The 23,632-nt window shown below is 34.4% G+C and overlaps 1 protein-coding gene across 4 annotated transcripts in view; it reads right to left on the bottom strand.

Annotated features, from left to right (window-relative positions):
* LOC107845630 (putative RING-type E3 ubiquitin transferase C3H69) overlaps positions 1-13,808 on the bottom strand; it is a 54,005-nt gene extending 40,197 nt beyond the window's left edge. For 2 of the 4 annotated variants that reach the window (XM_016690059.2, XM_016690057.2), the window contains exons 1-4: positions 13,659-13,808; positions 13,058-13,145; positions 12,206-12,969; positions 5,214-5,283 (exon numbers count right to left, since the gene is read on the bottom strand). In XM_016690059.2, coding sequence (XP_016545545.2) covers positions 5,214-5,283; positions 12,206-12,969; positions 13,058-13,145; positions 13,659-13,669 — 933 coding nt within the window. In that variant the 5' untranslated portion in view covers positions 13,670-13,808. The remainder of the gene's footprint in view (positions 1-5,213; positions 5,284-12,205; positions 12,970-13,057; positions 13,146-13,658) is intronic. The other 2 variants (XM_016690060.2, XM_016690058.2) reach the window with 1 other exon arrangement.
* Positions 13,809-23,632: the final 9,824 nt, after the last annotated feature.

Below are 23,632 nucleotides of genomic sequence, written 5' to 3'. Positions count from 1 at the left end.
TAGCACGGTGGCAATAAAAATACTTGTCCAAAGGACAAAAAGAGGTGTTTACTAAGAGCACTTTATCAAGTATTCCCACTTAATTCATGTCTTTGTTTCACTCTATTTTCGATCATAGAAATATTAGAGAAGTTGCATAGAAATTTTTTTTAGGATGGCGCAATTGGAGCAAAGAAATTACACTTGGTTCGATGCAATTTTGTCACATCTCCTAAAAAATAGGGTGGTCTCGAATTAAAGATTTGGCGATTTTTAACAAAGTTTTGTTAGGCAAATGGCTTTGGCGTTTTGGGATGGAGGTACAAGCATTTTGGAGAGGGTTGATAGTTGATAAATGTGGAGTTATGGAAGGGTAATGGAGAATTAGAGATGTCACCCTGCCTTTCGACGTGATTCTAGGCATGGATGGATTGTCTCCCTATCATGCGGGCTTGGATTGTTTTGCCAAGACTGTTATGTTGGCTATTTTGGTATCCCTCAGCTTGTGTGTAAGGGTGTTGATATCATGTACTGAGAGGGATCATATCGTTCATTCAGGCGAGGAAGTTAGTGGCGAAGGGGTATTTGGCTTATCTTGTTTATGTTCATGATACTAGCATTGACACTCCGACACTTGAGTCAGTACATGTGGTTCATGAGTTTTCTAATGTATTTTCAACTGATTGTCTGGTCCTCCGACCAAGTGCGGTATTGATGTTGAGTCAGGCACTCGGCCCATTTCTATACCACTGTACCGCATTGCTCCACCTAAGTTGAAGAGTTGAAGGAACAGCTCCAGGATCTTGTGAGTAAGGGGTTTATTCGGCCTAGTATTTCTACGTGGAGTTCTCTTGTTCTATTTGTGAAGAAGAATGATTCTATACATATGTGTATAGGCATCTGAATAAGGTGACTATTAAAAATAAGTAACTGATGTCGTGTATTGATGATCTGTTCGACCAGCTTCAGGGTGCAGCCGCGTTTTCTAAGATTAACCTGAGATCTGGCTACCATCACTTACGGATCAGGATAGTAGACATACCTAAGACTATCTTTTAGGACTCGTTACGGTCATTACGAGTGCTTGATCATGTCTCTTGGTTTGACCAATGCCCCAGCAGCATAGCAGCACTGATGGACTTGATGAACCATGTGTTCAGGCCTTATTTGTACTCCATCGTGATAGCTCCATCGATGACATCCTAGTCCACTCGAAGAGTATGGAGGAGCATGAGCAACATTTGAGGATTATGCTCTAGACCTTGCGGGATCAGCGGTTGTATGCCAACTTCGCTAAGTGTGAGTTCTGGCTCGAGTTTGTAGCATTATTGGGGCACATTGTGTCCAGGTTCTTGGGGCACATAGTGTCCAAGGTTGAGATTATGGTTTACTCGACGAAGATTGAGGCAGTTCGTGATTAGGCTAGGCCCACTCCTTTCGAGGTTCACAGTCTCATCGAGTTAGTAGGTTACCACCAGCGGTTTGTCGAAGGGTTTTCTTCTATTGCAGCGCCGTTGATCAGATCAAAAGGATGTTCCTTTCGTGTGGTTCGACGAGTGTGAGGCGACCATTCTGAAGCTCAGGCCTTATTGACTTCAACTCCAATTCTGACTCTTCCTGCTGAGGGCCAGGGGTTTTCAGTATATTGTGACGCTTCCAACGTTGGTTTGGGTTGTGTATGGGTTGTGTATTGATGTTGCAGGACAGAGTTATAGCATATGCTTCCAAACAGCTGAAGATGCACAAGCGAAACTAACCTAACCATGACTTGGAGCTAGCGGCGGTAGTCTTCGTGTTGAAGATTTGGAGGCATTATCTTTATAGAGTGCATTGTGAGAGATTCACTTACAGTACATTTTTAGCCAGAAGTATCTTAATTCGAGGTAGCACAAGTAGTTAGGGTAACCTAAGGACTAGATGGTAGTTGATGCCTTGAATCGAAAGGCAGTGAGTATAGAGAGTTTGGCTTTCCTTTCAGCTTCAGAGTGACCATTAGCATTGGACATCAAGTCCTTAGCCAACCGGTTGGTTCAGCTTGATATTTTTGACCCCACGAGGATTCTTGCTTGTGTTCTTCTTGCTTGTGTTGAAACCAAGTTTGTGATAGTGGAGCAGATTGGAGAGCGGCAGTTAGGATGATAGATTTAAGGTGATTCTAGGAGTGTGCAAAACACAAATTAACTTATATATCGACCCAAAAAAATCATTATTGGGTTACCAGTATCGGGTTATTGGGTCAACGATTTTTAAACAATTTTAGAAATTTTTTTATTGAGTTATCGATTCGATTCTCAATTTTAAGATTTTAAGGGTTAAACCGATAACCCAATAAAATTATATGAAAATTATATTTTTATCCCGAGTTATATAATGGTGGCTTTATATTTTAAATACATAACCAATTATTTTTGCATTTCATAGTTGTTGTCTTAGTGTTGTTTTCTTTATAAAATTGTTGGCTTGTTGGGTTTCCACCCATTAATATAAATTATAAACCTACATTGATTTTCTTTTTTGAGAGATCGCTATCGATTGTTACTACATTCAAGTTCGCTACTTAACCAAAAAGAAAACAAGTTTGATTTAGTAATAATGTATTTGAATTTGCTTCTACTTGTACTTTGTGTAGGTTTTATGTATGAAGGAAGTGTGTGTGTATATATATATATGAACATATGAAAATAAGAATAGACGGAGAAAAAAATAAAAGGAGCATTTCTTATTGGTTAAATCGATGAACCGAACCGTTAAGTACCAAAATCAATAAACCGAAAATCAATAGCAAACATCTTATTGGTTTGGCTATCGAATTGACAAATCCAAAATCGATAAACCAAATCGATAATACATAAAACCGAACCGACCGATGCACACCCCTAGGTGATTCAGGATAAGGTGTCATCATGGCCCGATTTGGGTCATGACTATTTATTACTCGTTCTATAGAACTTGAAGTAGGAATTCAAATATTATTTTTTTCCTTTTTTCACGATGGTGAGAGCATGTTTTTCAAATCAAGAATTAACGGGTACTGATGTCTGGACATAGGCTCATTTAGATCAAACTCAAGCGCCTAGTTAGATGAGGTCGTGATTTAGACACTTTAGTATGTTATGTCCTTAAATGGGTAGTGACTTTTTTTTTACCAGGTAAATAGATTCTTTAATCATCGGCCCAAAATCAATCGTATACAAGTATACGAAAAGAAAAGAACCCACAAAAAGAAAATACTCTTGCTTATAGGGCGTAATTTGTTGTTTGAAAGTCCTTGGACTAAATCGTGCCTCTAAGGCAATAGTTATAGAACATCTCATAAATCAAGACTGTGGTAGTGTCAACTCTTACCCATGAGGCATAACTTGTTTGAAAGTCCTTGATTTATAAAACATCTCATAAATCAAGACAGAATGTGGCAGTGTCAACTCTTACCCATAGGGTGTAACTTGTTATTTAAAAGTCCTTGGGCTAAGTTGCGCGAACTCTTCACTTTCGATGCCGCACCCGTGTTGGATTCTCCAAAAATACACTAAGTTGACGAATCTGACACGCACCTGTTGATATAATTGAAGAGTCCGAGCAGCATAGCCCTTGGGCCAAGTCTTGCCTCTAAGACAGCAGTTATAGAGCACCTCATAAATCAAAACATAATGTAGTAGTGTCAACTCTTACCCATGGGGCGTAATTTGTTGTTTGAAAGTCCTTGGGTTAAGTCTTACCTATAATGCAAGGGTTATAGAACATCTCATAAATCAAAACACAATATGATAGTGTCAATTCTTGCACATGGGCATAACTTGTTGTTTGAAAATCCTTGGTCTAAGTCTTGCATCTAGGGCAACAGTTATAGAGCATCTCATAAATCAATACACAATGTGGTAGTGTCACCTTTTGCCCATGGGGCATAACTTGTTGTTTGATGGTCCTTGGGCTATGTCTTGCCTCTAAGGAAAGAGTTAATAGAGTATTTCATAAGTCAAAAACACAATGTGGTAGTGTTCACTCTTGCCCAATGTACGTAACTTCTTGTTTGAAAATTCTTGGGATAACTTGTGCCTCTCAGGCAAGAGTAGTATAACATCTCATAAATCAAGATATAATATGGTAGTACTAACTCTTACCTGTAGGGCATAATTTCTTATTTGAAAATCCTTGGGCCAAGTCTTGTCTCTTAGGTAAGAGTTATAAAACATTTCATAAATCAAAACACAATGTGGTAGTGTCAACTCTTTCCCATGAGACGTAACTGGTTGTTTGAAAGTTCTAAGTCTTGTCTCTAAGGCAAGATTCATGGAACATATCATAAATTAAGATACAATGTAGTAGTGTCAACTATTGTCCATGGGGCATAACTTATTATTTGGAAGGAATTTAAAGAAAAGAAAAAAAAAGAAAAGAAAAAAAATTGTGAAAAAGGAAAAAAATGAAGAAAAAATACTTAAAAAGTAAAAATAAAAATCAAAGAAAATAAAAACGAGAAAAAGAAAAAAAAAAGAAACAAATAGAAGTTGTGAGGAGAAAAGGAAAAAAAAAGACAATAAAAATAAAGGCTGAGAAAAATTAAAAGAGAAAAAAATAAAAACCAAACAAAAATAAAAATAAGGAAAAACCTTTAAAAAAATAGAAGTTGAGAGGAGAAAAGGAAAAAGAAAAAGAAAGGTTGAGAAAAAGAAAAACAAAAGGAAAGAAAATCAAAGTAAAATATAAATGAAAAAAAAATAGAGATTGAAAGATAAATAAGTAAGGAGTTATTTAGAAATATTTGAGGTATAGAGGGGCAAATAGGTATTTGTGTTATAGATAAGAAAGAAGGTAGACTAGTTTTGTAGGACTTTTCTTATGGGAGACGAAAAATAAAGCCACCCATTATGAGGGTCATTTATGTAGTTTACCCACCCAAGACATATCAAACCAGCTAAACATATCACACTACAATCTCGTAGCCAGACTACTAGGTGACAGCTATGTTTCACAGTTAGTTGTTCAGTGTAGAGCGAGTACCTCCACAACCACGACAGATGATGATATGACATGGAGCTTAAGAAGTGGGAATTCATATGGACAACCCAACTTGTTTGGGAATAAGGCATAGTTGTTGTTATATAAGTATATTTTTGTAGCTTCACATACAATGGTGTAATTTACGTAAAAAAGATCTATTCCAAGGCAATAAATCATTGTCGCTAATTGAAAAGATAAAATTCTAAAGATATTCAGGCATCTTTAACATTTGTTACCTTGTAGAAACAGCTAGTCCCAAATGGACAAGTCCCATTCCCAAAGTCAAAGTGCTTGCAGTCAATAGATCTGAACACAAGAATTAAAAAGGAATTACTTCAAAATTTGGCATTTCAGAAAATCTGTTTTCTTCAGTTCTTCCACAGAGCTAAAAAGGAAGATGGCGCATGGCAGCATCCTTAAAAAAAAACTTTATGAAGCATAAAAATACTCCCACTCAGTAAAATCTTGGCTCATGGCATCAACGTGATAAATATAATTACTACCCCGCATTACAAGCGAAAACTAAATCCTTGCTAGATTTTTAAGTTTACCCTTTGAATGCTCATGTATATATCATTCTGAAAGCTTGAAAATCAAAATAGCATCAATGTTTCCAGTTTCGTGATAGGAAATTCAAGATCATACTTATTACTTTAATGTATGGCAGAGAGTAATCAAGGGAAATGTTACTGTAAAAGAGGTCTGCCTCTCGAGAGAGGGAATTCACTAATCCCATCACAAGGAAAAAGATATGTTGAATCCCCTTTTATGTAGATTACTAAATCAAAGTAAAGCAAGCTACCATTGAAGGTGTTGTACTACTCAAGATTATGCCCTAGTCACTAGTGAACTTCCTCGATTCCTGTAGTTATCAACAGATGATGGCATGACTTCCAGAAATCTATGTATCTTTTGATGATACCTTGTGTCAAAAATTCTGGTTCTAGCATCAACACCTTAATCGTCCCAACTTACCAAGAGGCAAGAAGTGAATGCCCTCCCTAGTTCCTACTCTTTTACGTTCAATCAGGTTCCTTTTGAGCCTGATGTTCCATCTATTTCCATTTCTGTAATCAGCCATTCAAGATCTTTATAAGTTGCAACAATGTACAGCTATATAAATGTCTCTTCCAGAGAAGTTTGTTTTATGCAGCAATTTTCCCATAATTTTATCTGTTCTCCATCCCAGAATTATTTCTTATTTCCCATCCACCACTTTCAACTTCACCAAATATATAAATTATGAATTCATCTCAAATCATTCTGACGAGTTTATAGACCAGCCAACCTATGAGATGCTGTACCAGGACCGATGCATCATCCCTCCCCATACGATATGAATCCCCGATTATTTTCTTCCTCAAGCTTTCGTATTCTTCACAATTGTATCTGCATAACCATTTGAACCGTAGGGTTTTTTTCTTTTTGCAATACTCATTTTTGTCACACTGCTCTTCATTCTTTTTAAGTTTACTATTGTATATAACATTAGGCTTGCGAAAAACAGAAAGAGGGACATCAATTATGGGAAAACGATAAAGAATGCTATTGCTCTTTGTTAGATTTCCCTAATTTCCCCCATTGCCTTGCTCTTGTATTTAGCTCCCAATGGTAACCCTAGAGAGTTGTTGGAATATCCTCTACTTTTACTTCCCAAATCCCGATTAAAGATTGTATATTCCCTACCCCATTTAGTAGGAACGGCGAACTCTTCCCATATATATTTAAAGGCCAGAAAATGCTTTTTAAACATATACATCAACTGATGTTCACCTGCCCTAGATAGAATAATATTATTATCATCTGCACACACAATTTGTGATGTTGTCACTTTGTTGGCCTTTTACTCTCCAATACATGTCATATATCCAGCTTCTTACCAGTTACCATGGCAATATTTAGCATTCTACTTTGTCACTGCATCACTATTAAGAACAAAAGAAATGTCACGGACAATCAACCCATCTCATGCCTTTACCCAACAGTAGAAACACGCTTATAATTCAGTTTCCTGAAAACTCTTTATTTCTAAAAACTAAAGAAAAAAAGAAAAGAAAAGTTCAATTCACAATATTTCAGGAAGTTGTTTGATCCCGTCATGATCATCCATTACTTTTTCATTCACTTCTAATCTATCAACGCAATTGCATCTTCCATGAGAATTTGTCACTGTGCGAAACTGTTTTCTTGTCTCCTCTAGGCAAAGAATCTTCATTTCTGTCTTCATAAAATCTATTAAGCCATGGTAAATTCGTCTAGTTTTCCTTATATTAATCAGTAAGCTTCCTCTAATTCTTCATATTTGCAATTTTACTTAGATGATCTCTTCCTGCTAAATCTCTTGTTTCATTCAAAATTTTCAAATATTCAGACCCTGCCATATACCTCCTTCCTGTGAGTGATCAAACAATGCATGCCTCAGCACCTTGATGCCTAAAGCTAAAGGGTACCAGTGAGGCAATGCTCAGCCTATTTTACATCCGCCTTCAAGGCTTTAGCACACCCAAGGTGAGCCTTTGACAACAACAATTAGAAATATAAAATATTAGAAAACTAAAGAACTAACTGATTGCAATAGGATTGAACTTGAAAAAAAAAATGGAACTTCTTGATTGCAATAAGATTGAAGAAAGGACGTTCTTGAACCTAACCATTTTTTTTAACTGGTAATGTTGTATCCCACAGCATTAAGCATTAAGGATATGTTGGAGACCTTCAAAAAGGAGCAAAGACAAACTAGGAAGAAGCTACTTACCGAGATCCTAACAAATCTACTAGTTCTAATTCATGTATCTTTTAACACCAATAATAATAAGATACAATACAACTCCATTTAACTATATGAATGGAATTGGACCTATCTTCATAACTCCTGTTGTTTCTCTCCTTCCATACGTTCCACCATATGCAGCGTGGGATGATTTTCCACCATCTCCTCTGGACCTTGCTCCCTTCTCTTCTAATCCAGCAACTCAAGAGATCTGCAGTGTGCTCGGGCATGGTCCATTTTGTGTCTATGATAATAAGAAATAAGGCCCATAATTGTGCAGTAAATTTACAATGCAAAAAAAGGTGACTGTTTGTCTCTTCTGTTTCACCACAAAGTTGGCACATCTGGAAACCATAATCTACCCCATTCTCTTCAAAACCTCCTGTGTTAGGCAAACCTTTCTTAATAACAACCAAATAAAGCATTTTACTTTAGTTGTAGCTATGTTTTTCCAGACATTGTTCCAGAAAAATTGGTGTCTTCTGTTTGTTGTGCGTCACTTATCTCATAAGCCCTCTTGACAGAGAATTTCCATCCTTGTTGTGCTTCCATCACATAGAATCTGATATTGGAGTAGTGCCTGCGAAATTCTCTAGCACAAGAAGATGTTGGCCACTCTGTCCACCTCTCAAACATTCAATAATCTTCTAAAAGAAAAATCTCATCCATGAACAGTCCAACATTCTTTGACAGTTGCTTCAGGGTTGTTGCATATGGTGAACAGGTCAGGAAAGGTACCCTTCAGAGAGTCTTGATTGTTCTAAGCATCTCTCCAAAACTTTGTTTCTCCCATCTCCCGCTTTAATAGTCATCTTCTATCTTTGGCCAAAAGGTATCTGATTGTTCTCCACGCCCCACTTCCATAGGGCATGGAACTATTATTGCTACACATAGTGGTATGGTTTGCGTACACTCTACCCTCCCCAGACCCCGCTATGTGGGAATACACTAGGTATGTTGTTGTTATTGTTGTTGCATGGGTTGTTCTCAACATATTTAACTTTGATGATCTCCTTCCATAGAGCCTGGTGGTCTTCTTCACCGTATCTCCAAAGACATTTCATCAGGAGGCTATCATTATGTCTTCTTAGATTTTTGATGCCTAATCCTCCCAAGTACCTATTGTTCCTTGTTACTTTCCGTTTCACCAGATTATATCCTTTGTTCTCCTTGCATCCATTCCAAAGAAAATCCTTTCTGAGCTTGTCCAGTTTCTCACAACCTTCTGCGGTATAGGGAATAGAGACATTACATAAGTAGGAAGAGAGTCTAAAACTGAGTTTATAAGAGTTAATCTTCCTCCTGATGACAAATATTGAGCCTTCCACCTTGTCAATCTCCTTTCTATCTTCTCTATCATGACATCCCATATCACTACCTCTTTATGTGGATACCCAAGTGGCATGCCCAAGTAAACTGTAGGCAAATGATCTACATCACAACCAAGTATGTTTGCCAAACTCTGGATGTTGAGTACCTCCTTGATTGGGAACAAACTGTTTTTCACCCAATTTATATTCAAACCTGAAGTGGTTTCAAAAAATAGTAGTAGCAATCTGATATAATTTATCTGTTCCTCAGTAGGTTCACAAAAAAATAATAGTATCATCGACATAAAGCAGTGACATATTTCCTTGGTTTGCCATGTAGCACCTCCTATCCGAAAACCTCCAATCCAGTTGTTTAGAATTGTTCTCCTCATCATACTATCAAAACCTTCCATCACCAAGACAAAAAGAAATGGAGATAGAGGAGCTCCCTGTCCAAGACCCCTCCCAGATGGAAAATCCAAGTGGTTGGTTTACTATTCACCAGAATAGAATACCTGACAGAACTGATGCAAAATCTAATCCACCCCAGCCATTTTTCTCCAAAACCCATTTGTCTGAGTATGTTTAGCAGGAATTTCCAATTAACATGGTCATAGGCCTTTTCGATGTCCAATTTGCACATGACTCCAGGCTCATCTCCTTTCATTCTAGAATCCACACACTCACTAGCAATGAGTGCGGCATCCACAATTCGCCTCCCTTTTATAAAAGTCATTTGGTTCTTGTTGACCAACCTATCTATCACCCTTTTCAATCTTAGGGATAGGGATGAAGGCCACATAAGTTGCGATTGAACCTTTTTTCAGTCTGTAAATTAGCATGGAAATCCTAAATAGCATTCTTAATATCCCCTTTAAGCACATCCCAGAATGTAAGGTAAAAGGACATGAGAAGCCATCAGGCCCTGGTGCCTTTTCCATTGCACATAACTTGAGACTGTCTAGTATCTCTCTCTACAAATTCTCTTTGTAACCACTCTTGTTCTTCTTCAGTTATACATGTGGGATTATTAAGTTGCAGGTCTAGTCTCCACTCTTCAGATTCCTTGTATAGATTTTGGTAAAACCTTTGGATGGCCTCCTTGATTTCTACTGGATCACTGATGTTGTTGCCACCAGCTGTCAAGTTGTCAATGGAGTTGTATCTCTTATGTGATGTGGCAATTCTATGGAAATATTTGTATTTCTATCCCCGTGCTTCAGCCTTGTATTCTTGGTCTTTGTCTCCAACGTATCTCCTCTCTTTGAGCCACCCTTCAAAGTCCAAGTCAAATTGGTTTTCTGTAACAATTCATCATCTGGAAGACTTTCTTTGTCCTGGATATTCTCCAAGTTGGCAATTTGGCTTAGGAGCTCCTCCTTTTGTTTCCAGTTGCCCTTGTTAGTTTTACTCCACTGTTTCAATTTGCCTTTGAACAGTTTCAACAGCTAGAATGTACCCAGGTCTGCCACCAACTCCAAAAGAGATCCACCACGTTTTTACCTTCTCCTTGAACCCCTCAGCCCCCATCCGCTAATTTTCAAACTTAAAATAGGATTCCTGAAATTTATGTCACCCCACATGTCAACAAAACTGGATTACGATCTGAGACCAATTTTGGAATAATTTCTAGTTTGATGTTAACAAACAGTTCCTCCCATTGAGAGGAAAAGTGGAATCTGTCGATCCTAGGTGCCGTGAGGTGGTTTTCCCCTCTTCTCCATGTGTAAGACCCTCCAAATAAAGGAAGGTCTAATTCTGACATGGCCCCATTTATTCGGTAACACCTTGTTCTTTTAGAGGGATATCAGATAACATTAAAGTCTCCACACACTACCCATGGCCTTTCACATAAACTTCACATGGCTCCCAATTCACGCCATAATTATCTCCTATCCACTCTAATGCAGGTAGCATACACAGCAGTCAGGAACCAGGTAAGATTCTGAATTTTTTCAGGACAACTTACAGGTGATACACTGATCTCCGTCTCCACTAACTCCCCTTCCCATATCCTCTTATCCCACAGAATGAGAATCCCTCCACTGCTACCGTCCGTGCATGTATTTCTCCAACCCATCTATTGCTCCAGATACTCTGTAGCAACCTACTAACATTACCATCTAATTTGGTTTCCACCAAAATATAAACATCTGCCCCCCAATTGTTGATTACATTTCTAACAAACCCCCTTTTCTTGTCATCGCTAAAACATTTTTTTATCTGTAATCTCATAGAACTATTGTGTTTAGAATAAATTAAATAGGCAAGAAAAAAATTGTTGCATTTCTATGAGTAATATTATTCTTGTAGGTTTATAACGAAATAAATCAACAAGCAAATTAATTGAAGAATTCAACAGGGTTGTTACATAAATCATACTCTAATATATGTTCTCTCATTGATATCCAATAATCACTCAAAGCATGCTAATCAATTATTTACAGTCTCCAATGATCACAATGACTTCTGATTAACTAGTACAACAACACCAACAAACCCAGTATATTCCCACATAGTGGGGTCTGGGGAGGGTAAAATGTCCAAGTCCATACCACTACCTCCGAAGAAGTGGAGAAGCTGTTTCCGATAGACCCCCGGCTCAGTACAAAAGGACACTAAACAAAGTCATAATCAAACATGAAACAAGATGAAATAACAGAACAACACCCACAAAGTAATACTATACACTAACAAACCAAAGGCACACACCTCCCCACCCAACCCTCCTAACTAGAAGCTCAACCTATGTACAAAGCCCTAGGACTACTAGCCAAGCTACACCAAAGCACTCCTAACTACTGACTATGACTCACCCACATGCACTAGCCCTCTATCTTAATTTGTTTCCTCCATGCCTTCCAATCAAGGGTCATGTCCTCCGTAAGCTGTAACTGCTCCATGTCATGTCTAATCACCTCTCTCCAGGTTCGAATGATCTTGTCAAGAACTAATTCCAACTATCTTGTCAAGAACAGGTTCGAATGATTCGCATATGTGTTTTGTATGCATTTGAGGGCAATACATCATGTGGATATGTTGGACTCTAAGAGGCTCAACATTCACTCTCATATGACATTATTAGTCTTACGATCATTTAACAGAATGAAAAATAAGTAGGGAAAAGGAAAGACAGAAAGTGATCAACCTGAGCTTGTTTTTGTAGTTGTCAGCTATTTCTTCCTTTTCTTCCTTTGTGAAGTACCAAATAACACTTGGAATGACAAAATATGAAAGTTTTCGGCATATGGGGCAAGCCCTCAGTGCAGAATTAACATCCATCCCAGAGGAAGAACTGCCACGCCAATTCCTTATACATGATACACAAAACGGATGATCACACTCAGAAAGGATCCCAAACTTCCTCTCAGTTGCTGTTGACTTGGAAAGAACACGTTCAAGGCATACACTGCATTCTATTTCTTGACTGCGCTTCAATAAATCAAGGTGCTTTTGCTTGTTCTCACATGTTTTCATATGCTCCTCTCTTTCCTGAGGCCTGAAAGGATGCAAGCAATGCTTCCCACAGGTTGGACACAGATCTCCATGAATATGAGGACACTCTTCTCCCCGAGGACAATTACCACCTGCAGCAAAGGCACAGATTGACCGATCAGCTGGATTAACAATGTTGAACTCAATCGTATCATCAATCTCCAATGCATCTTGAAGCTCCGACTTTTGGTTCCATGCTGGTCGGCTGGAAGTGTCGTAAGGTTTGTTTGAAGCTAAAACCTCAGTAGAAATAGCTGACACAACAACTGCATTATGTGCATGCATTCCAGGAGGCATATTGGAAGGAGCAGAACTTGCTGAAAATTGAGCTGAAGGCTGTGATCGAGACGGTTTAACATGATCATATCTACACCTGCTTCCATAAGCACAAGCTCCTTTTTGGTAGTAGGTGCATACCTGCAGCAATGATCCAAGAGAGAACAATCAGATAAGTAAATGATGAATTAAGCGTTGATCATCAAACTAAATTGTCAAGAGCCATTACATTATTAGCAGGATTGTTCCAATCATGTGAAAACTCACAATGATCCCCCTTCAGACATGCCCCATGTGCAAAGAACTTGCAAAGAACCCTGGAGAAGCACATGTGTAATTTATATAGAAGATAATCACCAAATAAATAAATAGAGCTGAGTGAATTTTGCCATGTTAAAAATGTAACAAGCACTCAAACAGAACAGCGGTGAATGAAGCTTTAAATTGTGTACAAACTCAACCGCTTTGAAATGATACAAACTAATATTAAGTATGTTCAAATGAAAAAAGTCAAATCATATGTAGCTAGTGGTCCACTGCTTCACGAATTGAGAGTTGGGAAGGAATAATCATTAATCATCATTATAGAGAGGAGGCAAAGGTATCATCAAAAACAAACGGCAAAACTAAACTTTCTATAATTAGTTGTTCCATGATCATTCAGACAACGGAAAAATCAACCAAGTTTACTGTAAATATTCAACATAGAATCAATCAACCGATATGCAAAATGGACGCTCGGAATCATTCCTTACACAATAGCAGGAGAGGATTAATTGATTGATGATATACAAAAACAAAGAAAAACTAAACGAAAATCGAAAACGCACCTTTGCGACATGATGGCTGACAGTCCAACCCTCTCCTCGCGTTTAGATTTTGTTTTACTCCATCTACTTTGAAATATTAGGTTAAAAATCGTTCTTGAAAAGAGTAAGTTATTTTTGAATAAAATTATTTTGGAATTAGTTCACTCACTCAATTTATATTTAAATTTATATTTATATTTATAATATATAAAAAAATATAAATACTGTAAATTAATATTTTTACTTTTTATTAAAAATCTCTATTTTAAATAAAATAATTTTTTCACCTTTTTTCTATAATTAAATTTTTCAAAATTAATTTAAGCTCAAATTATTCTGTCAACAATTTCTTATCCTATTTGATTGTGTTATAATTGTGTTTTCTATTTGATTTGTGCCACGATTTTTCATACTTTGTGATTATTTTTTAAAATTTTTATACGTAGTTATTTTTTTCAATTTTGATCTTTTATTTTATTTCTGTCACAATTTATCATATTACGTGACTTTATTTTGATTTCATATTTGATTTGTGTCACAATTTATTATATTATGTGATTTTTTTCTCACATCATCTTTTATTTGATTTGTGAGTATTCTCATTTACCATACATTTCGTCACATTTTTAAATTTTTTGCCACAAATATTATTTCAACTTTTTTTTAGTTTGTTCATTCTCTAATACTATATAAATATTTGTAATTTTAGATTTTCTTCATCGTTTTTCTCTCTACAAGTACTTTCACAATTTTATTTTCAAGTTTTTATCCTCGTAACATCTCTCCCTTTTTACATTGTTGATTTGAAGATAATATCACATGTTATACTAGCTTAAATTGCTTCGTTTAACTTAGATTGAGTTGTACATAAATTTATTTATCATTTCTATAGATTTTGTTATTAGTTGAATGTGTTTAAAATTCTATTGTTCATAACTTACCTTCTTCATCTACCCATCTACCAACAAAACATATTAAGGTATAATTCTCCTCATCTCATAATTTTACCTTTGTTATGAAATGATATATTTTTATAATTTTAATATTTGCGAATGTTTTCTTAAAGATCATCTCACATGAATCTTATCATCGAAGTTGTCAGAATTAAAACCTTGAAGCAAAACGACTGTATTTGAATTGTCTAGGCCATCGAAAGCAAGCCAACGAAAGCGTTTGAAGGAGCAAGTAATATTAAATATTTTTTTATTTGAATTATAATATTTTATAATATTTTATTTGAATTATTTTTTTTGAATTTATAATATTTATTTGAATTAATTTTTTTCCTCCCATATTTTATATTTTCCATATAGATTTTAGTAATTGGACAAATAAAGATGAGGAGCAAGTAATATTAAATATTAAACTTTGCAAATAGTATAAAATAGTCTTTAATGTGAAAAATTTGACTTGTTCAATTTTTTTATTGTAAATAAATATAATGTGTAAGGGAATTTCATAAGCAACACTGACGTGTCTTTTTTCGGAAGCTGTCAAAAGTAACAAAATATTTAAATATATTATATTCATACACCTATAAAATTCAATTTTAGCTGAATTGTGTGAATATCGTATATAATTGTAACTATATATGCATCTAGTCTAATTTAATTGTATATATATTTATGCATTTTCAATATATTTCTAATTAGCTAAAGAAATTAAGATACGTATTTTAATCAACTAAAATATGATTTTCTCTATAGGGCATATTAATGAGATATTTTTCAATGAACATGTTGAAAATTTTGGAGCTTATTTATAATATTTTAAAATTTGCTACGTCATAAATTGTTGCATTAATAGGACCAATCTTCTTTTAAATATTATAAATTCAATGTAACAATTACAGTTATAGTGAATAGTGATGATCCATGATATGCATCTTGCAATAAATACTATAAAAAGTGAAAGTAATTGATGATATTGCAAAATATCCTGGCTATCTCACGAAAAAAATTGATTATGAGGAAAAGTAACACACATAAAAACTTTCATATTACTTTTCAACAATTTAAAAATTCAACAAATGAGATGAATATTTTTTTTTCAATAATTTTGCAGATTTTTTTAAAACTTGATGTGCTTGATAATAATGAACGTTGTACTGTTCTATTATTTGAGAATGCAAAATACTTAATTGATTGCATTGTCACAATGTATAGACTATCAATATAAAAAAAAGGACCTATTATACTTTTCATTAACATTTAGCCTTTATTTAAGTAATGATGTTTTATCTTTGTTTCAATAAATTCTCCTTTGCTAATTACTAGATTTTTTTTATTGATTTTCTAACTAATAAATTCTTTTCATACCGAAATAGGAATCCTCATTTTATTGTAACTTGATGCTAAGTAAGAGTAACATCTGTATATTGCTTATCAAAATTGATACAAAATATGAAAGAGATCGAGCGGAAAACGCTTCATTGTAGAAAAAGTTCACGAAGTTAAAAAGATTGTTACGACTGACATAGTAAATAAAGGAGTGAATTCAGAAAAGCCAATCAAGGAAATTAGAAAAAAAAAAAAAAAAGACACTGTAACATATTATCTCATAAAAGAATTAAAATTAAAAAAGATCAGTGATATTTTGTTCTTTAGGAAGTAGAACCTCATATATTTTTAGAGTCTAGATAGTTATTGATTGTTTAGGTTAAGCTTAGATAGTTTGGGTCTAAATATTTATTGTTCGTTTAGGTTTTCATTATTCTGAACAATAAACAACTTATGTTGACATATTATTGATTGTTTAAGTTTTTATTACTCTGAACACAGTCTTATGTTGACATAGAAAATAATATCGGTTACTGAATTTATGTCTCTAATTAAATTTATTTAGATAATATTTATTTTTATTTAATTACAATAAATTGTTAATCACTTATTCCATATCGCAGGTTATTATTTATTAAGTACCTGACACAAGATAACTATAAAATTGGTTGATACATTATATTTACACCTATTATTTATCACTATGATAAATAATTTTATTATTTCTCGATCTACATCAATGCAAAGTTAATAAAGTCATTCGAATGGTTAACTATATTTCTGTAACCAATTGATTTAAATATTGAAACCAACAATACTGATGGAATAGATTCAAATATTTACTCGGGGCTCATTTGTTTACACTTAATGGAGGTCTGAATCTGAATGGTTCAGACTTCAGACCATTAAGTGCATTTGTTTTTTATTAAGACTTTAGCTCGTAATAGGTCTAAATAGATCTTAATCATTCAGATCTAGAATCAAGTCTTAATAGGTATGAAGAGGTATTCTGGCGTTGGATAATATTCACTGTCAGTCTATTCATAATATCAGTCACCACCGCACCATTGTCAACCACCACCCACCACTACCCACCACCACCACCCACCTCTACTATCGACAATAAATATCGCTACTAACCACTATTGTCAACCGCTATCATACCTACTACCTCAATTATTCTAATTATATTCACCGCCGTCAGCACCGTCGACAACATTACCATCATCATCCACTACCGGCCAATCCATAATATCGACCAACTCATCTAACACAACTAGCACCACCACTAACTACCACTAATACATCGCAACCTTCACACATTCTTCGGTCGCCACTATCATTATTACTAGTAACGCCACCTCTACCACCACTTCAACCACTACAATCGCTATAATTTATCTCTACTAACAACCATCTCACCATCATAACTAACAACATCTCCAACTAGCACCAACACATCATCAATCATCATGCATTCATTTTTCAGCCACTATAATCGACACCTCCAAGTACTTAAATCAAGCAATGTCATATTACAACCATCACCACCACTATCAACTGCCATTATCATAGCATTCAACATAATACCAACCATCAACTATCACCACCAACATTACTAATTACTAACATCAATCATTGTCACTACAACCACTATTATAAACCATCTTCACTATCACTAACAAACATAAATATTTTTTTTAATTAAATAATAATTTTACTGTATTAAGTTATACTTTTCTGATATATAATTAGCTTTTTTTTACTTGAATTGTATCTTTTATTTTATTATATATACAAATAAAAACTTTTTGCACATTTAGATATTGAAAAATAAACAGCCATAATCATTCAGTTTTTAGATCTAGAGCCAACATCTTAATTATTCAGATGTGCATTCAAATTCAGATGTCTGAATCTTAAAAAAAATGCAGCCTTAATCAACAAAAGTAATGACCACACTTTTTTTAGAACTATTTATTTATCTATTTACAGTCAGCTTATAGCGGCAAATTGTTGCTACCTCCCCAAAAAATAAAGTATACGTAGGATAAGATGAAAATGATTAAATTAGATCGACTAATCTAAATGATGATAGAAAATCTGAAATCAATACACGTACCATCTTCAAAAATAGAAAATCATCTTTGTATCTAAGTAGATTTATCTAAAGCAATTTTATTAAAAAAATATTGACTTCTGCTCTTCGATATAATAAACAATAAATATACTAAATATCAATAGAAATTCTGAAAAATAAATTATCAAACATCATTGGATAAAACACATATTGCTTGAAATTACAATCCCGCTTACCTTACAATGTTATACTTATTTAATCTAATTCTTTACATAATCTTGAAAGAACTACAAATACAACAGCCATAAAATAAGATATTTTATAGTATCAATCAAATAATAAATTATTGCATATTTTCATTGTGAATTATAATAATAGATACTTCATTTTATGAAGAACAAATTTCAAAATCTAAAGAATGAAAAATTCATGATATTATCCGTATTTACCTTATGTTCTTTTAGTTTTCTATTAAGCTCTGCAAAATTTTTCTAAAAATCATAGTGTCTATCATGATAGAAACATTATCTGCCTTGATTTGATGAATAAAATACATGACTTAAATATTACAAAGTAGAATAAAATCAAGGATAGAAGGCAAATTTCAGAAGAAACTATAGTGATTAAGGAAATGAATAAGAAGACTTAATTGCATCTGGATTCGTGAGGTTTCAAGAACTGTTTATGAAATGTGATCCAATGAGATGGTCATGGATACAAATGTCTGTCTATATCATTAACTTCTTTCTATTTCTACCCATGATAAAAAATATGAAATTCTGCTCCATAAAAAGGCAAAAGTAGCAAACATTGTTGGTTAGTCACTTGTGAAGTTCTTTCGAATTTTGACCCAATATAATGGAAGGGAGTGGACATCTACAATATTGTTGCATTGTCCTATAATTTTCCAAATATAGAATCTGTTTTTCCATCTTTGGTATTAAATAATTCATGCCAAAAACTGTCAAGAAATTACTCTTATGTTGGAGGACCTAGAAAAAGTATAGGGACTAGATATGAATAAAATATTCTTTGAAAAAAAAGGGAAAAAATATTTTGAAAGCATCATATTAGATTCTATATCGGGCTCTATTCAAAAGTATGAAAATGGGAGAAAATAGAAACTCATCCAAGATAACACTAGCATTCACACACCTTTTATGTGGTTTTGCATGTTTCATGTTAAATGAATATTGAACCTCTAAATATAATAAAAGCCACTTTTGATTCTGTAATATTTTCTTCATTAATTACTTCAGATTCTTTCATTTCCATGTAAAGATCATTTTCTTCCTAAGTACATTCACCCACTCCGCCAAATACGGATATACCTCCGTGAGCTTTAGCAATATTGTTAATCAATTCCATAATGAGTGGCTCGATTTTCCTCCACGGCGCTACAGGCTAAAAGATCTACAACTTTAATTCCAGTTATAGTAATAACTAAATGCAAAAACTAAACAAAAACGTAGAGACTGTGCTATCTACTTAAAAATTAACTTTAGAATGAGAGTAAAAGTCATATTATTTAGCTCTTTTGTCAGTTTTTTTTCTTTCTCTTCATTGATAGAAACTTCCTAATCCGCTAAAAATTACCCTTGACTTAAGATTGTGTACATAACTTATATGTCTTAGGCAATATTGTAATTCAATAGGCAATAATCTTTTGTATTCCTACAAATAATCATACCACCACAACATGTTTTTCCAATAATACAATACACATTACAGTTTTTCATGTGCATTATCATACATGAAACAGACGATGTCATATCCAAACTACAACATGTATTTCCTTAAAGCTTTCTATCATCTAAATCAACTACTCTCACTAAAGTAGGTTTTGCACTTAAAACTGTTAGATCCATAATTTTAAAGCATACGTGTTAATATCAGACTTAACCACATACTGAAGTACTATCTTCTCCCACCAATAGTCATATGAAACTGTAAATAAACAAACTTAAAGCTTACTAGCATTGACTATCAAGAATCTACACTTCTTGACACAGAGAAAACTGTACAACTATTGCAATTAAAGAAGTATATCTCAAACAATTTTTAAATCGGATACAACAAACTCCACATGTTATATAATTACCAATTTGTCACATAGTTATCAACTTTCAGGAAAACATACCAAATATGTTTTGTGGAACAGATTCTTGAGAATTTTCTAGCATTTGAAGGAAATTCGATTCTTCAAAACAAACTCTTTCTACTCCTCTTGATCTGTATTAGGGTTCTGATATAATTAATTCTTTCAACATAGGAACTCTATCAAAGTACATAATTAGAGATATCATTCCTAAGATTCAAGTTTCCCCTAAAAATAAACAAACTAATTAAAAACACTGCAGAATTAAAAAATACCATTTATGGAATAGATGTTTGAGCATTTCCTGTAACAAAATTAGATTAGATTCTTTAGACGATGACAACAACAACAATAGTGTCACAACTCAATCTTGGGTGATACGGACAAGTACCATTGTAACACCTCGTATTTTTGGGCTAGAATTTGAGGTATCGTTCTTACGTGTGTTAATTCTAATCCCATGAATTTCTTTTGAATACACGTGTCATGATCTTTATACTAGTGTTTGAAGTGATCTCGAAGTGAAAAATGTTCATAAGAATCACATAAAACAAAGTTGAGCTAAGAGCCTATGATACGTTCAAAGTTTGGTATTTGATTCTACAAGGGTCTACTTTGAACGTATATAACTTTTGACATACATATAATTTTTCAGCTAGACCCATTAAATTGTAGATAATTGAGTCAACTTTCCAATGATACCAATTTTTCCTTAATCCTATGCTCGAGTGGAAAGTTATAGCTATTTTTGTGAGAGAGGCAGTGAGGGCGCACGATTAGCCCGTGGCACATGCACTATCGCCCACCCCTATTTTATAGCTTTTGGTTCCACATTTTAAAGGGTAAATGGGTCATTTTTCCTTCACCCAAGGGGTCCATAACATGGAATTAAGGGTCCCAAAAGGCCAAATTGGCCCCTTTATTCACAAATTCTCTCAAAAGAAACCATTCTCTCTCAATAATAAACCCTAGCCTCTCCAAGATTCAAGCTCAAGCTTTAAGAAAACCACCAAGAAATTTCACAAATTCATCAATTAAGGTATGTGTGATGTTCATTCATGGGCCTTTTTCACCCACGGAGTCCAAGAATCTATTTTCAAGATTTAAATCATGAAATTACATGTTTGTAATAAACTATCTCCATGAATCCTTACAAATTTCGATTGTACATGGTATTTACAAGTAATTGTTGTTGAAGTTAAACCTTAGAAGTTAGAATAATGATGTTTTCAAGTTAAATCCCTAATTTTTGGTTTAGTATTGTAGACATATGATTATTATATTTTTTAAACTATTCTCATACTTTAATTCATGACCCTCATGTGTTTGATGAAATGTCTAAGAGATGATTTTTGAACAATGGTTCCTATCATGATATTAAAGTGGTCATGTGTTCCTATTGTTATTCCTATCGAGTCCTGGGGGTTATGAATACCCAAAAACTTAGTTGTTTACTTAGTCTTAGTATTTTCAGAATGGTTTCAGATATGTAAGAACATTATCAGTCAGTCAGCTATCATAGTTAGTTAAACTTTGATTAGTTCAGAAATCACTATCTTTCAGTTGGGAGTAAAACTTAGCACCGAGTGAACGTAGGGATGACGTCTCCCTCATCAGTAGGCATGACACACTTGTCTCCTCCGTCAGTAGGCATGAGACATTAGTAGCAGTCCCTAGGTTCTAGACATACGACACTACCATAGACTTTGAGGGGTCCCCCGTTAGTGAGGCATGACACCCCATCCTTCTGGACATTATATTAGTTGATCCACACAACAATTGTTAGTACCTATGACATGGTACTAACACTCTTCCAACTAGGGTTACAGGTTTGACCCTAATAGTATATTGGGGCATGTCAGTTATACCTAGCTCCCATAGTCTCAGTTCAATATAATTCAATTCAGGTTTGTATTTACCATAACATACAGTTATTCAGTTATCAGATTTTAGTATTTTAGTTTACAAACTATTTTCGAATTATATCATATGCTTGGTCATGCATTCTCAGATTTTACAGTATTCATGCTTTCATATCAGTTATTCAGTTATCTTATGATGTTCAGTTAGTCTTTACTTCATGCACATAACCCATGTATATCAGCCTAACCTTATTTCTCATACCAGTACATTCAAAGTACTGACCGCATACTCGTTTCTTGTGCTATGATGTCTTATATCATAGATTCAGACGCTCAGGTTCCCAACTGTACTTAAATATTCCAGTGCATCAGCAACAACAATAGTGGTGAGTCCTTATATATCAAGGACCATTTATGTTTATGTCAGTCTATTAGTTCAGTAGTCAGTTGGATTTAGTTGGGGGCTTGTCCCATCAATTCCTCAGTCAGTTAGAGACTTTAGATAGTTAGTCAGTTTATTAGTCTTCTCGGTATTATTTTTTAGACATTTTTCAGAACTATGATCTAAATCATATGTTTCAGTATTTAAAACCTTATGGTATATTTCAGTTAAATTCCACACATGTTCTTTGTTATCAGTTTTATTCAGTGCTCACAGTAGGTACCAACTCATGGGTTAGCTTGTGGTAATTTGTGACCGTAAACACCGTGTGGCGTCCAAGGTGTATTTTTGGAGTGTTACAATCGCATAAACACATGCCTTACAAATGACCTATGGTGAGCAAATAGACTACTGTGCAATTAGAATTCTTAAGGAGAAGCTATATATATATATATATATATATATATGTATATACACAAAATAAACTGGAAAACTGACCAAACCCATACATATGACAAGGGAAACTATAAATACATATGACAAATTTACAATATCTATAAAGTCTCAAACGGAATCTATCTATACCACTATCAAAATATAGTCCAAAGACATGGCAAAGTCCTGAATCAAGCTGGAGCTCACCAGCTATCGTTGAGTATCTTGTGCTTCTATTGGAGAGTTCTAATAGCTGAGTGAATCTACTAGAAATATGAAATGTAGTGTCCTCCATGAGGGGAGTCAGTAGAAAAAAATGCACAAAATATATAAGGCATGAAATAAACATATGTAAAATAAAGGCTGAGTGAAACTGGGTATTAGTATGTCAACACATATATAAGGATGCAGGACTAATGTTACTTACACTTGTGGAATCATGTACATTACATATCTTTCTTCACCTTAACCTTATTTTCTTTGCTCTAAAATCTGTGTAATCTATGTGATACAAATGATCAGGTGATCAGTGGTAAATGAATAATCGGGATCAACCCATGCTAACTTTCACTCCTGAGCTACCATCTATAAGTCCAAGAATTTATCGGCTCGTGTTACGCTTTTTACCCTAAGCTTCCACCTACATATAAATAGACTGGGACCGGCCCATGCTAGGCTTTCACCCCTGAGCTTCCACCCACATATAAATATATTACTTTAATTCATTTCTTTAGTCTTTGAGGTTGTTATTTTGGTGGCCACAATATTATTAAACTTTGGGGCTATAGACCAGTATTAAAAAACATCTGAATATGCACATGAGACAGTAACAATGACGTGGGAAGCATTTGTAACAATA

Source organism: Capsicum annuum, chromosome 10 (assembly GCF_002878395.1).
Source record: "Capsicum annuum cultivar UCD-10X-F1 chromosome 10, UCD10Xv1.1, whole genome shotgun sequence".
NCBI classification, from domain to species: Eukaryota; Viridiplantae; Streptophyta; class Magnoliopsida; order Solanales; family Solanaceae; genus Capsicum; species Capsicum annuum.
The sequence above is the reverse complement of the archived record's forward strand: the minus strand, read 5'-3'. Positions and strand labels throughout refer to the sequence as shown.